Here is a 16,694-nt window from a genome sequence, read left to right as displayed (position 1 = left end):
AATCACCTCAAGCCTGTCTCAGGCTCTGCTTCTAAGACATGGCTTTAACTTTAGGATCTTCCTCAACACAGAGCACCAGATTCTCAAAATAGTAAGTCCCACCACTTGCTCTATCACAAATTTATTTTGGGCAAGTCACTCAAGCCCTCTAGTGACAAATAATGTAGTCCCCAGAAGCGTTCCGGCTCCAATCTACCCCAGCGAACTCCCTTGTCCATCTGCCAAACCAACCCCACCGGGGGAGGAGTTGGACCACAGGACAGAACGGAGCCACACCCCACTCAAAGGAAAAGCACTTAGAACCACTCTAGTCTCTTTAATTTTATTATAGGACATGTAAGGGACAGGGGAAGGAAGCGGCAGAGGGGTGACAAGAGGGCAGCCTTGAGACACGGTGGGGGCCAGGCAGAGGCATCAGAGGAAGATGAGTTCAGAAAACCCACGCAATCAGCGCCTTACACGGACGGAAGTGGCGTTGCCCCTCATTCCTCCGAGCAACAGTAGAGGCCCGCTGGGGTGGGAGGCTCAGGGCGCGGGCTCAGAGCCTGCCAGATGGTGGAGGCTGTGGGAGGCTCTGGTGCCCGCCCTCGCGCAAGGAGCACGAAGCACTGCCCCCCACAGGACACAGAACTGGCTGCGCTGGAGATCGCCGAGATGCCCCAGTTCAAGGCTGTCCTTTCCACACCAGGAAGACAGGCAGGGAGAGGGGTGCAGGTGCAGAGCCAAACACAACACCCCCAAGTCAAGACACAGGCTTGGGAGTCACATGTGGGTTTGAATCTCAACTCTGCCACTCTGAGTGACCTCGGGAAAGCCACTTCACTTCCCTGAGACTCAAGTTTCTTCGTCTGCAAAATGGGAACGACGAACAGCATCCACGTCGCAGGCTTGTTGTGAGGACCAAGTAAGGAAATACACGTGGTGTTAGAAGGTCCTCGGACAGACTGATGAAGACTGACTCCTCTCATACTTGACACAAAATTAAGAACAAGTGTGGGGGGGTTGTGAGGAAGGCTCAGGGGACGTCCCCACGGCAGGTGCAGGGCTACCTTCCTCCTTCCTCTGCAGGGAGACAGGTGGGGTGAGCCCCGGCGGGGCGAGGGCGGGGAGGACTGGGTGTGGGGGCAGCCTGACTTCAAGGCCTTAAGGAAAGGAAGTCCAATCGCACCTCGTGGGCCTGAGTGGAGGACAGGATGGAGCGGCCCCCTGAGTACATTGATCCTCTGGGGACTGTTTTTTAAAAAGCTGGAAGAGGAGAAGGAAGGGAGGAATACTTCTTCCCGTGTGGCAACTGCAAGGGCATCGAGCTGCGTCCATCTAGGATTTCAGACCCAGCCGTCATGGGGCTGCTGCCAGGGGAAGCCACTACCCCCTTCCTTCTCCTCGGCACGGGAGTTATAAAAATACCTACAAACTGTAAGAAAGGCCATGTAAAAACACTTTTCTGCATGTATAAAATAGAGACTGGCCGTGGTCAATGGCTCAGGGTGTGGCCCAAAGCCCCCGCGTGGCTGAGGAGAGTCAGCGGCCACCCACCGTCAGCCTCGGTCTGGGGCAGCCGGGGCCAGGAGGCTGTGTTCTTCGGCTGGGCTGTCCTCCCGTGGGTTGGGGCCCGGGATAGGCCGTGGGAGGGTACCGAGTCCCCTCGGTGGACCCCCTTGCTAAAGGCGGAGCCTGCCTTACAGTGCACTGCCTGGCCGCCCCCCGCCCCCCCCGCAAGTCCCGACCTCGGCGCTGGGCCCCGGCACTGGGTGAGTGGCGTGGCCTGGGCGCAGCGTGGTCTCCACTTCTGAAGGAGCGTCTGCCCAGAGGCTCCAGAAGGCTGTCTCCAGCTGACACTGACCCCAGCTGGGGACATCAGGCACGGGAGGACAGCCTGGGGCACGGCCAGGAAAGAAGGCTCTAGACAAATAGAAGTGCTGCTGCCGGGGCAGCCTGGCCCCCCGGCCGGGGCTTCCTGATGTTTTGGGGCCTGGGAGCGAAAGCAAGGAGAGAGAGAGCGGTGGCCCTGTGTTCCCTGCCCACTCCTCTCTCCTGCTCTTCACCTCACAAGGGCCTGGACTATGTGACTGGCCAGGTGACGTCCAAGGAGATAACCCAGGTCCCGATCTGGGACGGGGTCCCAAGCAGCTTCTGGAGCCAGATGGGTAGGAAAGGCCGATGGTGGCAGCCAGAGCTAGAGGCTGATCCACCTGGTCAGCCCAGGTACCCCCCGTCTACCACCACCATGGGGCAAAGCTGGGATGGCCACCCTCCGTCGACCTCACTCACAAGGTGGCCTACGAGTGGGGCGGGGTAGGGCAGAGTCTGACGTGTGTCCTGGGCCGTGGACCACTCTGGCTCTGGGCCATGAGGGCCTGTCCCTGTCACCCCCAGCAGGCTGTCTAGGGCTGGAGCAGGGGCAGGCCACGCCGGAGTCCCTCTTTCAAGAACTGCATGTAGGTGGCCGTGGACGGGTCTTCAAAGGTGGACGAGAAGCTGAAGACGTTGTTCTCGACGTCCTCGGGCTTCATGGAGGTGATGTCCAGGAAGTAGTTGGCGTTGATGTGGTGGACCTGGGAGAAGGGCTGGGTGAGGGGAGCGGGGCGGGGGGTCCCCAGGCTCCCTGTGCCCTCTGCCCTCTGCTCTATGGCTGCTTGTGCTGTCCCGAGAGAAGCAGCCACTCTCGAGCCTTGGCGTCCTTGCTCCGAGGGAGGAGACAGGCGCGCGGTGCTGCCATGAGCTCACCAGATCCCGACCCCAGGGCTGCCTCTGGGGCCCTGACTTGGAGCTCCTCCCCCCTTGTCCCTTAGGCGAAACCTAACTCCTTCCAACATCCTTTTCCACTACCCCTCCGCCCCCTGTCCCCCAAAATGACTTCTCTCTCCTCTGTTCCTGTGACCTCTGAACATTTTGACTTCTGCCAAAATGCCCACACATGGACGGCCAGATCCCCGCCCGTCCCCGCTTCAGTAGCGAGCTCCTTAGGGCAGAGCTGCGTCTCTGTCTTTGTGCAAAGAGCCTGGCACCGAGCAGGTGCCCAGGACAGGGACAGATGAGTGGATGAGCAAACGCACCGACAGGAGAGCCGGGGACTGCGTGTCAGACAGAGTCCCCAGGCAGGGTCCCGTCTGCCATCTCTGTGTCCGCAGGTCCTGGGCTGGCTCCAGCATGGGAGCCAGTGGAGGGGAGCGAGGGGCTTGGCCCCGGCCTCCAGGCCACTCCTCCCCGTTCCCCACACCGAGTCATCACCCTGAGCCCGGGACAGCAGAAGCCTCCTGCTGGCGCCCTTTCCTCCACACAAGCCCTCGCTGGACTCGCTGGACGCCTCTCCCGTGCCAGCCCCAGCTCCCAGACTGCGCCCGCCCTGGGGTCCCAAGGAGGGTGCCACCCTCCTACAGCCCCGAGTCCCACCCTGACCACACCCTGGGACCTCAGGGTAAGGGGCAGCTTCAATCAGAAGAGCAGGAGATCTGAGGCTCATGGGGAGGCCTGGGTTCAAAACCAGCCGCACTTAATTGTCTGCAACTTTTGCCAAGTCTGAACCTTTTTGAGTCCTGTGTCCCTTGTTTGTAAGTGGGCGTTTGTGATCATCCAGCTCCCAAAGCTGCAGTGAGGCCCCAGTGAGTGGCATGTAAAAGGGGCCCATAGAGAGAGATGGGGTCTTGAACCCTGGTCCTCTCTGTCCCAAGGCCCGGCTCCTCCCTCTCCTTCCATCCCAGGGCTTCCCTTCTGGGCCACGTTTCCGTCCACGGAGCCTGTGTCACGTGGGGATGTGTGGGCCGTGCTACTGGACAACGCTCACTGATGCATAGTCCCCAAGCACAACTCCCACATCACGATTCCTATTCATAGACGCGATAACCGAGGCCCAACCGGGTTAGGAGGCCAGCTGGGGACTTCACAGCCAGGAAGCGTTAGAGCCTGCGGTGCCTGGCCCAGGCGGGGGCCGGGGCGCCTACCACAGTGCCATTGGGCAGGCAGATCAGCATCTCCACGGGGAAGCTGTACTTCTCCAGGTGCAGACCGGCCAGCTTCTTGTGGGACGCGTTCTCCTGGTTATTCTGCGGGGACAGGTGGCACACTCCTGATGCCTCGGTCCCCTCACTGTTCTAGGTCTACCACAGGGCGGCTCCTGCCCACCGGCCCGCTCACCTGCAGCTCCTCCAGCTCCTTCACCAGGGACCAGGTGCTGATGAAGCTCTCATTAAGGAGGGCGAGGATGGGCGAACTTTCCAGGACCGTCTCCCGGAGAGTCCGCCCCGAACCTGTTCAGGGAGAGGAAAAGACCAGAAGGGTGAGGAGCCCCCACGTCTTACTCGGAATTTCAACCAGCAATAATCTTGCTCTGGGTAAACCTCCTGGCTGGAGAACGGTCTCGGCACCCAGGTGAAATAACAGATTCAAAGAACCTGCCATGGAGTAGGTGCTGAATAGATGGTAGCTGAAATCAATATCAATACTATTCTGGCATCCTGGGCTGAGATTTGGAGTAGGGGTTCTATCCGTCCCAGGGGCTTGTAGCCAGTGACAACTTCTTAAATCCATTGAACTCTCTGTGCCCCAGGGCCTTTGCACAGACTGTTCCTCTACCCAGACACTCTTCCTCCTGTCACTTAGCAAACTCCTACTCATCCTTCAAAGTCTCAGCTTAAATGTCTCTTTCTCCAGGAAGACTTCCCTGACCCCCCAGTTGTACAGTCTTTGTGCCACTCTGGGCTCGTACTTATTCATCCAATGCCTGTCTTCTACACTCCACTGGGTGCTCCCTGAGGGCAGGGACCCTTCTGGCATCCCTCCTCTCAGTGCACACCAGCGCCTGGCCTCCCACTACGCAGGTTTGTACCCACTGCTGGACACCCAAAGAACTTTGCATTCAGCCAGTCTTTGATGAATTTTCCCAATAAGGCCATGCAATGCCAGCCTCCGGCACTGTTTTTTTCCTTTTTATTAAAATTATTTTAAGTAACCATGCCGAGAACGTTGGCACTGTTTTCTCTCTCACTCGTGGATAGCACTTTACAGAGTACCAGGCCCTTTCGTGGCCATGACCACCACTCTGGGAGGGAAGTATGTTACCCCCTTTTACTGTGGACCAAACTGAGGCTCAGGGAGGAAAAGTTACTTGGTCAAGGTTACCAAGCTGGAAGGGGCTGAGTTTGAACCCAGTCTTCCAGGGCCCTTTCTTCTGCATCCAGTAGCTTCCTCTGGGCTCAGCATAGAAACCCCCAAGACCCCACCCCACACCCCTGCCCTGAGTGGTCCCATGTCTGTCATGGCTCCAACAGGACAGTCCTGTTGGTCTCAGAGCCTCCTGCACCCCACAAGCTGTGGCGTTCCCCCTTTCCCTCAGAACGGGCCGGCCCTCACCTCAGCAGGACTGGTCGTCCAGGGCCCCCCACAGCAGGATCGAGTGCACCAGCTTGTGCTCGGCCTGGGCTCGGTCAAAGGCCTCAGCGAACGGCAGGTAGGTGACCTGGGGCCAAGCCGAGACAGAGGGAAGCTACTGTGCTCGGCTGGGTCCCACCTGGGCGGTGAGTGTGCAGCGAGTGTGTGTGTCTGTGTGCGTGTGTGTGAGGGGGACACCTCCTCCAAGCGCTGGATGGCAGAGGGAGGACCAGTGGGCACAGGCTGCGGTACCCGTGCCCACCTGCCGCTCCACAGCCCGGCTCTGGCCTTCGCCCCTGCCCAGCCTCACCTTCTTGAAGGGATACATGGCCACCTCCAGGCGCCGGGCAGCCTCCTCCCAGCTCAGCTCCTGCTGCCACTCGATCTCCTCAAACACGAACTGGAGGGGCTCACCCGAGGGCAGGCGGCTGTCGATCATGTTCCCGTCTTCATCTAAGATCATGGAGGGCACCGAGGGGCCCGTGGCCTCCAGCTCCATCTGGGCCAGAGGTCAGCAGTGAGGCACGCCTCAGACGGGCAGGAAGCATCACGGGGTACTGAGGGACCCTCGAGGATAGCCACTCATGCAGAGGCGGGCAGGTGGGAGGCGGGGAAGGGTAGGGCCCTGCAGCTGGGCCTACCTGGGTGGGAACTACCTGCGTGCTCACCTGGGGTACGTAGCCGATGTCCACCTCCATGTTGCTGCTTTCGCTGGCCCCGTACAGCCACTCCATGTCCACGTTCAGGGACCTGGGGACGGCCAGGGCAGAGCAACATCACCGTCAGAGCCCTTTAACCATGTCAGACTTTATTTTCCTTAGGCCACACGACAGTCCCCATTCTATGGATGAGAGGACGGAGGCTTTGCAAGGCCAATCCCCATTCTCAGAGCCAGCGGGACTTGGGCTGCAGAGCCCGGGCTCTCACCCCTCCCAGGCCGCCTCTCCTAGCGCACTGGAACCACATGGCCCCCCACTGCCCAGCCCCTTCCAGTTCACAAGTCTGTCACGGTCACTCTCATGTACTGCCCACGACCCTTCGAGGCAGAGAGATGGTCCGTGCCTCTCCGCAGGACACAGAGTGGGCACTGCTGTCCCTGCGGCTCCTCTGCTCCCTCTCCAGCCTCCAGGACAGCAGGGGTCTGGCCTGAACGGTGCGATCTGCAGATTCGCCACACGGGGGAGCCCCAGGACTGACAACCACCCGCAGCCACTGCAGGCAAAGCAGGGCAGGCGTGCCGGGTGCCCTCAGAGCAGATGGGCAGTCCCCACGGCCTCAGACACAGGCCCAGGAGCAGCCGGTCCCCAGGCCGATCGCTGCCTCTCTCTTTCTGTCCTATCTCCTCTAGGGCCCCCTCCCCATCTCCCACCCAAACTACCCTGGGTCAGACGCAGGTGTGCCTCTCTCCCCAGGCTGTGTGGACCGTCCCCTCCTGCTCTGTGGGTGAAACAGGCCAGGAGTTAGTCTCCCATCTGGCAGATGGGGAAACTGAGGCACAAGGAGGGCCAGGGCTTTGCCCACAGCCATGCAGCCCATTGATGCATAGCTGAGATTTACCAATGGGCCTCCTGGCTCCCAGCCCAGGTCTTGTCCCTGTACAGGGGTCACTCAGGCCTGTGAGACAGCCACTTGCTATCAGGGAAGAATCTGGAAAAACGTGAAGCCAGAGCCTCCTGGGTCCCCTGCTCTGCTGACAGGTGGCTAACTGAGCAGGTCAGGCAGACAGGCAGGTGGTGGGCACAGAGCTGTCCCAGAAGCCCCTCCAGGGCCCCGCGGCTGTGGAGGGCCTACACCCGGCCTTTGCGTGTGCTGTTCCCTCTGCCTGGCTAAACCCTCCCAACTGCAGGGCTCTGCTTAGATGCCGCTTCCTCTGGGAAGCCTTCCTGGATCCTGACCAGCCGGGTCCCTGCCCACCTGCTGGTGTCCCCTCGGCACGAGCAGGCTGTGGGTCTGTCTGTCTGGGGTCTGTCAGCAGTACGAAGGGGGGAGGCAGCAGCTTCAGGGAGGGGCTGCTGGCTGCTCACTGGGTCCCAGGCACGGAGGGAGGGCCAGGCCCACAGAGGGCCTGGGAGATGCTGGCTGGGTGGTGGGGTGCCCCCCAGCCTGCCCTGTGCTGCCTGCTCCTGGGTAAGCTCCCAGCTGGCTCCGGAGGCCTCTGCTTCTGAGCTCCTGGAGCCGGGGACAGGCCACATTGCGGCAGGGTGCCCAGGCTGGGCCAGGCCAAAGTTGTCACCTGTGGTTGGGCACGAAGAGCCGGAAGTCACGGACGTGGGTGGCATCTTTGGAGAGGATGACGTGGCCGGTGAACTGGCCAGGGGAGAACCAAAAGGGGAAGTCGGGCGGCTCGCTGAGCTGGAACTCGGCGTGGATCCTGCAGGGAAGGGCACCTGCTGGCAAGAGCCACCCCGTCTCCCCAGAGCCTGGGGGTCCTTGGCTGGACTCCCTCGTGGAGGAGAGGGCAGGGGAGGAAGGGGTGCATGGGCTGGGGAGCAGGTGTGCACCCCTCCAAATGCTGCTCATCCTTCAAGCCCAGCCCGGAAGCCTTGCTTTGAGCCTCCCCTGAGTTCCCGCAGCTTCTAGCCAGTGTGCATGTCCGGGTGTCCCTGCCCCCTTCTATGCGGATGACACAATCACGGCCACCAGCCCCTGCAAAGCACAGCTTTTCTCTCTGAATTCTCATGTGCCCTACAAGGGTACACCGATGAGGAAACTGAGGCCCGGAGAGCCAAAGCCGCTTGCCCGAGACCACAGGCGGGGAAGTGGTGGAGTTGGGCGCCTCAAGCCGGGTCCCCCTCCTAGTGTGGTGCCCTTTGTGCTGCCCTGAAGTCCCAGGCTGGGCTGCGAGGACCCTCACCGGAACATCACAGTGTAGTAGAAGCTGCTGATGGCCGTCAGGCAGGCCACGGCCCCCTGAGGGGCAAAGCGGGTCTTCACGAAGGGCCGAGGGTGGAACATGCTCAGGAGCCGGTGGATGATGACCTGGGGGACAGAGTACAGACCGCACTGGCTTGCTGGGCCCTGGGGCGGGCAGGGCATGTCCAGGGGGAGGTAGGACAGCAGGTGGGGCAGGCCTGGCACCGGGGTCCAGGCACAGACAGGAGGGGCCCCTACTGGGCTGGGGCAGAGGCCCCGGGTCCCATCACGCTGCTGTCACCTCCTTGCCCTTGGGTGGCGGCGGGTAGAAGCGGTTGTTGGACAGATAGCCAGTGAAGACGCTCAGCTCGCTGGGGATGATCCACCAGGGCTCGCCCAGCTCCTGGCCCGCAGGGGGGAGGAAGGGCTGGAAGTGGCGCGCGGCGAACACTGCACTTGGCAAGGCTGCGGTCGTCCAGTTGCGGAGGCCGGACAGGGCGAGGTGCGAGACCTGGGCGGGGAAAGCCGAGGCTCTGGGGCACCGAGAACCCCGACTCTGGGGTCTCCTGTCCCATGTGTGGGTGGAGGTCTTCTTTGAGCCCTGAGCCAGCCCACAGGCCACGGAAGCAGAGGGACCCTGGAGAGGCTCCTGCTCTGGTGACGACCACAAGCTTGGAAACATCTTGCCAGACAGTGGCTCATCACACCCTCTCCGGCCCCAGCCCAAGAAGCAGATCCTCAGTGGCCCACCCAGGTGCAGTCCCCCCCAGAGCAGCTGCTCCAGGGCAGGGAGCTGAGGGAGGGGCCAGGGGGCCACCCAGGACTGGGGGCGGGTGGAGCTCTGAGTCTCACATGCTCCTGCCTCCATCCTTGGCTCGGCCGGCAGAACAACCGCGATGCTGCCCGGCTTCCTCACCCCTCCACTGGCCTTGCTCTCCACCCCTACCCCCTCTCTTTGTCTGCTCCAGGGGCCGGTGTCCCACTGGTGAGCTCAGAGTCTGGGTCTGGAACGGAGTCTGGGGAGCGGGCAGGTAACATGTTGTGGATGAAGTTTCTAGGGTCAATGATGAGACCACAGAGGAGGGGAAGAATGCCCCCCCCCCCCACCGAGGGCCCTGCCTCAGGTGCAGCCCGGCCCGTGCTGGCCGGGCCCTGCGAGCTAAAGGCCTTCCCTCAGCCCGCGTCCTTGCCCCGGGCCTCTGTCTGGTGAGCTGATGGGCAGTAGGGACAGGGCTCAGAAACCTGTCCAGGTTCCATCCCCCTTCCCCGCCTCCATGGTGGAGGTGGGAGGACAGGTGTGCAGGGAGCTCCGGCTTAGAGGGATTTAACAGGCAGGCTCAGAGCCCACCCACCGGGTCCTGCTCCCAGGCTGCCACCCCTGCAGGGAGCTGTGGGTAAGGGCTCTGCGGGGCTCTGCAAGGGAGGGCCAGGGCTGGCAGTGCTGCTCCTGCCCTGTCCCCTGTGAGTGCATGTGTGGCCCAGGCACCTGCCCGCACTATTCTTGCTGCTCCATGCAGGACTCCTCTGCTCGGACAGGCCCATCGCTGCCAAACCCATCTTCACTCCAGACCTTTCCGTGGAAGGTCAAACCTGAATTTCTGACCACTTACTAGACTCTCCCCTGGACGTCCCCCGGGCACTTTGACTTCAACATGTCCAGATTGACCCCATTCTCTCCCCCACCCCAGGCATTCCCATGCATCTGGGTAAGTGGCCTACCATGTACCTGGTCACCAGATACCACTGGAAGCCAGAGTCCTCCCCGACTCCTCCCCACCCCCACTTCCCATCGCAGCCACGCCCTGCCTTTCCTTTCCCAGGACCCTCCGTGCAGGCTATGCCCTCCAGCACCAGTGCCCCCTCTGGGGACTGCTCTCCCTGCTACACGCTGGCCCCCACCCCTCTGCCAGCCGGGAAGCCCAGATCTGATGAGAAAACTCTTCTTTAAACCTCCGTGATGGTACCCAACTGCTGCAGAACAAAGGCCAAAGGCAGGCAGCTTCTCTCCCAGCCCCACTGACGACGATGCCCCTGCACGTCCCGCATGACCAGGGTCCGGCCAAACCAGCCGTCTGGCCTCGCTGACTGCCCTGGCACTTCCTGCCTTCAGGCCTGTGTTCGTGTAAGTGGCCTTTCGGCCGAGGTATGGGCAGCGCAAAGAGACAGCCCCTGGCAGAGGGAACAGCACGTGAGAAGGCTCGCGGCTGGAAGACAGCGGTGACTGGCCGGGGCAGGGAAGCAAAGAGAAGAGGGCAGGAGAGCTCACACGACAGGCAGGGTCTCAGGTGCCTTCGTCTGCGATGGGCTGCAGACCTTCCCCACGGGGCTTGGGTTAGGGGGTGCTGGTAAGGATAGCATTTGCCCAAACCCTACCCTCACCTCCTCAGGATTCTTTGTCACCCTGCATCCCCCACCAGGGACCGAATCTCAGGTCTAGCTCATCAGAGTTCAGCAGAGGGCCTGTCAGGTACCAGACACCCTGCCAGAGGCCTGGGGGGAAAGGTGGCCGTGCAGAAAGTCATGATCGTCACAGGTGAGGCAGTGCATTCACAGGGTCTCACCTGCACTTGCATTTCCCTCCTCAGCACCCTCCTACGCCTGCGGTCAGCCCGGCTGAGCCCCCCTCGCCCTGCAGCCTGTCAGACACCACTCCCTCCAGGAAGCCGTCCCAGATCCCCTCATCTGGGGTGAGGCTGATGCTTCTGTCTCCTGCTCCCCCCAGACTGTGTGCCTGGACAGCAGGGATGGCCGCACACCCCAGGGACGTTGGGGCCTGGCATGGGCCTGGCTCGATGGGCACACAGAGGGCAGCAGACAGAGGAGGGACAGAGGAACAGAGCACAGACCCGCCCTCAGGAGGCCAGTGCTCAAAGGTGATCCTGCCGTCTGTGGGCCCACCCCCACCCTGAACTCACCCCGAGGAAGCCATCTTTGCTCTTGGTCATGGTCTCCAGGAGCAGAGGCTGGAATCGGGCTTCTATGGTGAGCGTCTCCTCACTGGGATCAGCGGGCAGCCCTTCGTCCTCGTAGCTGGCTGCAGGCGTTGACCCTGTGAGACACAGGCTACTAGAGAGGCCCTGCCCCTGCCGCCTGCCCCCTGCCCGCGGCCCTCCCCTCTCTCAGGACATCCACATCAGCTGGTGATTAAGGGAGCCAGGCCTGGAGCCCAGGTAATGGCTACCAATCGCCAAAGGAACAACCAGTGTATCACATTGTAGTTTTACAGTAGCCCCAGGAGGCAGATCACAACATTATTACCAACTCCTTTTACAGAGGAGAAAGCAGAGGCTCAGAGAAGTGACATCACTTCCCCAGGGGCACACAGCTAGGCAGTGCGGGAGTCAGGATTCAAACCCAGGCCTGTTTCACTCTACACCCACCATTAACCATGACCCGACCTGGGTCTCCTGGGACTGAGCGGGACTCAGTCGAGGGAATCCGGAATAATGAATCAAAGCGAGAAGCAGACTCAGGCTGTCTGCGGCGTCACGGAGCGAGGGTTTGGGACAGAGGAGACCCGCCTGTCTCTGCTTTTCTGGGTAGCTCACTGCCCCGTCTGTAATAGGAAGGGGCCGGCTGAATTTGATGTCTCAGATCTTTTCCTGCTCAGAACTCTGACAATCTGCCGTCTTTCAAGTGTGGAGGTAGTCATTGTGAAGGTTGAAGGGAGAAATGAAGCCCATTTCAAAGAGGATGACTAATAGGCACCGATAACAGAATAAAGGGGTAGGTCTCGTCCTGTCTGCGCCCCCGTGGCAGGGTCCTGGTGCGGAGACGACGCCTAGCGTGTGTAGACTCGCTGGCTCGCGGGCTGAGAGGATGCATTAGAAGCAGCTCTCAACCAGGGTGTCCTCAGAATCACCCAGGATGGCTCTTTAAACTGCAGAAGCCCAGAACCCTCCATGGACCTAGTGAATTGGAATCTAAAAGGACCAGAGTCAGGAAACTGCCCATTTAATTAGCGCTCCACAGCTGCTCCCAGGCAAACCCCTGTTCTAAAGATTCACTGTTATTTCTGCATGTGTAAGTCGGTGCAGGAGGACTTCCAAAACACACCACTCTGGAGATCTGAGAGGAAGGGGACAATAGGATGTGCAGGGTTACAAGTCTGCCTTGACTATTCAATTATCTTACCGCTATTACAGATAATTATTAACAATGATACTCAACATTTTATAGCCCTTTGGCTTTCTAATAAAAAGTTTTATTTCCTGACTTATAGGTAACATTTGCTCAATACAGGCAATTTGTAAAATGTTTAAGGTGCAAGGCAGAAAAATTAAACACATTCATAACTCTACCAAATAGAACAGTTTGCCTCTATTTCCTGCTTGGATATGATTTTCCCTCCCTTTAATTTCTCAAAACTTGGTCCACTTTTGCACTCATAGCCTCGAGGTAATAACGGGATTCTTTTCCCCTGATAGAGAAAAAGATTTATGTGAAAAACATTTAAAGTGCCCTGAAGCCCAGCAGGCTTTGCTAACATGTCATTATGAGGGAACTCTCAGTCTCTGGCCATAAAGACACACAGAGGCGGCCGTGCTAATGTGCAGAGAAGTGTATGCAAATAAGAGGTAAAAGCAAAGCCACAGGGATGACCTGTTTATCCACCCGTCTGCTCTCACAACACAACTACCTGCCGCTGAGACACTGACACACATGGATACCTATCCCTCCAGCAGATTAGCATTTTTCATCTGACCTTCCTTCTCTAGCGGCGATCACAGGTCGCTGGGTTACCCAACCCACGCCTGAAACACACAAGGCCCACAACCATCTTTGTTCTCACGCAGCGGAGAGCAGCTGGCCTCTGCTCCTGCCCTTCCCATCCATTGATTGACTTGTGCCACACACGCTGGGTAACAAGTAGGTGACCAAGAGCACAAGTTCAAGAATGTCATGACAAGTAGGAGGGAAATGGACACAGAGTTGGGGAAGGGAGACAGTAAGAGAAGCATTTTATAATTCATTAGAATGTTTCCTACCTTCCTCTTTACCAAAACACACAAAAACAACAACAAAAACAAAAACACTGACTACAACTAGGCAAAATGAATAGCGAGAGTGGGACAGGGCCAGTGCGGTGGCTCATGCCTGTATTCCTAGCACTTTGGGAGGCCAAGGTGGGAGGATCACTTGAGGCCAGGAGTTCAAAACCAGCTCAGCAACATAGTGAGACCGTGTCTCTACAAAAAATTTTAAAAATTAGCTGGTGGCTCATGCTTGTAATCCTAGCACTCTAGGGAGGAAGTGGGAGGACTCTTTGAGCTCAGGAGTTTAAGACCAGCCTGAGCAAGAGTGAGACCCCATCTCTATGAAAAATAGAAAGAAATTAGCTGGACAACTAAAAATATATAGAAAAAATTAGCTGGGCATGGTGGTGCACACCTGTAGTCCCAGGTACTTGGGAGGATGAAGTAGAAGAATTGCTTGAGCCTAGGAGTTTGAGGTTGCTGTGAGCTAGGGCTGATGCCACTATATTCTAGCCCAGGCAACAGAGTGAGATTCTGTCTTAAAAAAAAAAAAAAAAGAATGGGACACCAGTCTGACACCAGCTAAGCAGAGTTTCAGATGTAGTAGTAACAGTTATGGCTCCTGTTTATTGAATATCTGCTGCATATTGGTCACCCTACAGTGATTAGATTCTCTCTCATCCTCAAACCTGTGAGATGGTGCAGGATCCTGGAGCTAGAATACCCAGGTTATAGCCCGTGCTCCCCACCTTTCTAGCTTGGGCAAGTTGGTAAACCTGCCTGTGCCTTTGTCTCCCAAACTACAAACACAGGGGTCATGGCAGTGTCCATCTCACAGGGCTATTGTGAGGTTTAAGGAACACACCCACAGGAAGTGCTTAAAGTGATGTCTGGCATCTAGGAGGTGGCCAAGAAATGTTATTACGCACAAACATGAGGAAAACAGGCTCAGGGGTTCTCAAGCACACCCAAGCCAATAGCTAGAAAGTGCTAGAATGGAGAGGAGCCCAGGCCACAGAGACCCATGATCTTCCCTCCGTCCCAGCCACCAGCCTCTCGGGGTACCTGTCAGCTTCTCGGCAATGGGCTTGAACTCTTCGGGGCTGATGTACATATCCTGGTCAGTGTCCAAGGAAGAAAAGAGGAAAAGGCCTTCTGTCCCCAGGGCCTTCAGCGCAGATTCCTGCTTGGGAGGAAGGGACCAGGGCTGAGCATCGGCTGGATGCCAGTGTCTCCCTGTCCCCAAACGGGCAGCTGCTTCCTGATGGAGCAGCTCCCACCACCATCTTCCTGAGCTCTCTCAATACTCCTGGTCCATCTACCAATGTCACCTCTGAACTGCCCCAGAGCCCCCAGTCCCCCTTGCAGCCCCTCCTGGTCCCTGCTTCATCTGCTGTCCGCTCCTTAAGCCCCTCCCAGTCTCCCCATCCCGGTTCTGTCCTACTTCTTGCACCCACTGTCGTCTCCTGTCTCTCCTCCCCACTGTCCCAGCTCCCTGGTGCCCCCCAGATTCTCCCAGTCCCAGCTTCACTCTATGACTTTGTGTCCACCGTCCAGGTCGGCTCTCTGGACTGCGCCCCTCCAGCCTGTCCCGGCTAAGCCTCACACCGGCCACTCCTTTCGCCGCCTCTGCATCAGTCCTTCCAAGTCCCCGCTGCCCCTCCCGCCCACCCTTGCCGACCGCACCCCACCCTCTTCCCAGGCGCCCTCCCCCTCCACATCCCCCTCCATCCCCCACGCCCGGTCCCCGGGTCCCCGCCTGGCCCGCCCGGCCCGGACCTGCCGCGCAGCCGCCTGGGCCTCGGCGTGGCGGGCGCAGGCCCGGACGGCGGCGGCGGCGGCGGCGGCCAGCAGGGCCCCGAGCAGCGCCAGGGTGCGGGCGCGGCGGCGCGGGGGCGCGGCGGGGCCGGGGCCGGGGCTGGGGCTGCGCCGCCCGCGCTCGCCCGGCCGGGCCCGGCCCATGGCGGCGGCTCGCGGCGGCTCGGGCGGCCCGGACGCGACTGGCGGCCGGCGCGGGCGGGGCCGGGGGCGGGGCGGCCGAGGGCGCGGGCGGGGTCTGCCCCGGGCGGCCCCGCGGACCCGGGCGGCGCCTGGCGCGGGGCTCGTCCGCAGTGGGCGCCGGTGGGTGCCGAGCGCGCCCGCGCCGCCCGCGGAGGACCGCCGGGCCCCTGCCCGCCTCTCCGCGCCTCCTTCCTGTTCCGCAGTTTCCCAAACCTAACGCAGGCCCTGCGGCCCGTCAGCTCCAGCCGCGGGATGGGACAAAGGAGGGCTGGGGCCGAGTGGGCGGAGGGCCACACGTCCTGCGGGGTCCTGCGGGGAGGGCGCCAGGTGCACCTCAGTGGGCAGGTGCGAGGGAGGCCAGGGGAGGGCACAGCCTGTCCTCCAGCCGCTGAGGGCACCCACCTCCGTCCTTACCCCCCTGGTTTCTAACATTTCTTAAGTCATCTACAAGGAACATAAAAAGAAATTCCTTCCCGTCGCCGTCCAGTTGGAGGGCCACTTCTGCAGTTGTCTCAGTTACGAGAACCACCTTTTCCCAGGCACAAGTGGCCCAGCCCCCAAGCCCTCCCCTCCTGGGCCCAGTGTCCTCATCCATAGGGAGGGGCGGGAAGGGGCCCTCCTGGGCATGGCGAGGCTGCAGAGGTTACCAGACACCCTCTCCCCTGCAGGAGGCATCCTTGGCGGGGGGCCTGCGGTAGGGGGTAGGTGGAGTTTGAGGAAACATTTTCTGTCAATCCCCAGGAGCCAGGTTCCTTGGGGGTCCCCTCCATTGTACCAAGGCCCCCAGGAGCCCCAGGGATGGCTCTGTCCGCAGTGTCCCAGGAGAGGGCGGCAGCTGCAGGAGCCTCTAGACAGCGACTCTGAGCCCAGGGAGCGAGCAGCCCCCGCCCTTGCAGATGCGACCCCCCCCCAGTGCTTGTGCACCTGTCGGTCTTGGAACCTGGGGGGTCTGATGGGTACTAAACACCCAGTGTGTGTTGGACTTGGACTTGGGCGATTTACAATGTTGTCTCATTTTGTTCTAAAGCTGCCTGGAGAGGTAAGGGTTGCTTGCCTGAGCTCTGGCACCCAGGTACTCAGGTCTGTCTGTCACACGTCCCAGGGGATGGCCCAGCTGACTGACTTGGTGGCAGGAGGTTTGTCTCTATGGACAATTCTTTTCTTTTTTTTTGACACAGAGTCTCACATTGTTGTCCAAGCTAGAGTGCTGTGGTGTCAGCCTAGCTCACAGCAATCTCAAACTCCTGGGCTCAAGCGATCCTCCTGCCTCAGCCTCCTGAGTAGCTGGGACTACAGGCATGCACCACCATGTCCCCGCTAATTTTTCTATTTTTAGTAGAGATAGAGTCTCGCTCTTGCTCAGGCTGGTCTAAAATGCCTGACCTCGAGCGATCCTCCCATTTCGGCCTCCCAGAGTGCTAGGATTATAGGTGTAAGCCACTGCACCCAGCCAATTCTGTCCTTTGGTAGCCAGTGATGGCAGCACCATACAGGCAG

General features: G+C 59.8%; 1 protein-coding gene across 3 annotated transcripts; it reads right to left on the bottom strand.

Annotated features, from left to right (window-relative positions):
• Positions 1–306: 306 nt before the first annotated feature.
• SELENON (selenoprotein N) lies at positions 307–15,158 on the bottom strand. Of its 3 annotated transcripts, XM_075995329.1 has the most exons (13): positions 14,976–15,158; positions 14,262–14,379; positions 11,136–11,269; positions 8,522–8,731; positions 8,222–8,346; positions 7,601–7,738; positions 6,036–6,117; positions 5,678–5,866; positions 5,350–5,455; positions 4,135–4,247; positions 3,942–4,043; positions 2,349–2,555; positions 307–2,262 (listed from the first exon to the last, which is right to left on the bottom strand). In XM_075995329.1, exons 1-12 carry the CDS (start codon positions 15,156–15,158, stop codon positions 2,385–2,387), a joined length of 1,671 nt encoding a protein of 556 aa, XP_075851444.1. In that variant the 3' UTR covers positions 307–2,262; positions 2,349–2,384. The 3 variants fall into 3 exon arrangements, with proteins under 3 accessions (XP_075851444.1, XP_075851440.1, XP_075851448.1); XM_075995325.1 differs by having other exon boundaries at positions 307–2,555; XM_075995333.1 differs by lacking the exon at positions 8,522–8,731 and having other exon boundaries at positions 307–2,555.
• Positions 15,159–16,694: the final 1,536 nt, after the last annotated feature.

Source organism: Microcebus murinus, chromosome 2 (assembly GCF_040939455.1).
Source record: "Microcebus murinus isolate Inina chromosome 2, M.murinus_Inina_mat1.0, whole genome shotgun sequence".
Taxonomy (NCBI): Eukaryota; Metazoa; Chordata; class Mammalia; order Primates; family Cheirogaleidae; genus Microcebus; species Microcebus murinus.
This window is presented reverse-complemented; position numbering and strand designations above follow the sequence as displayed.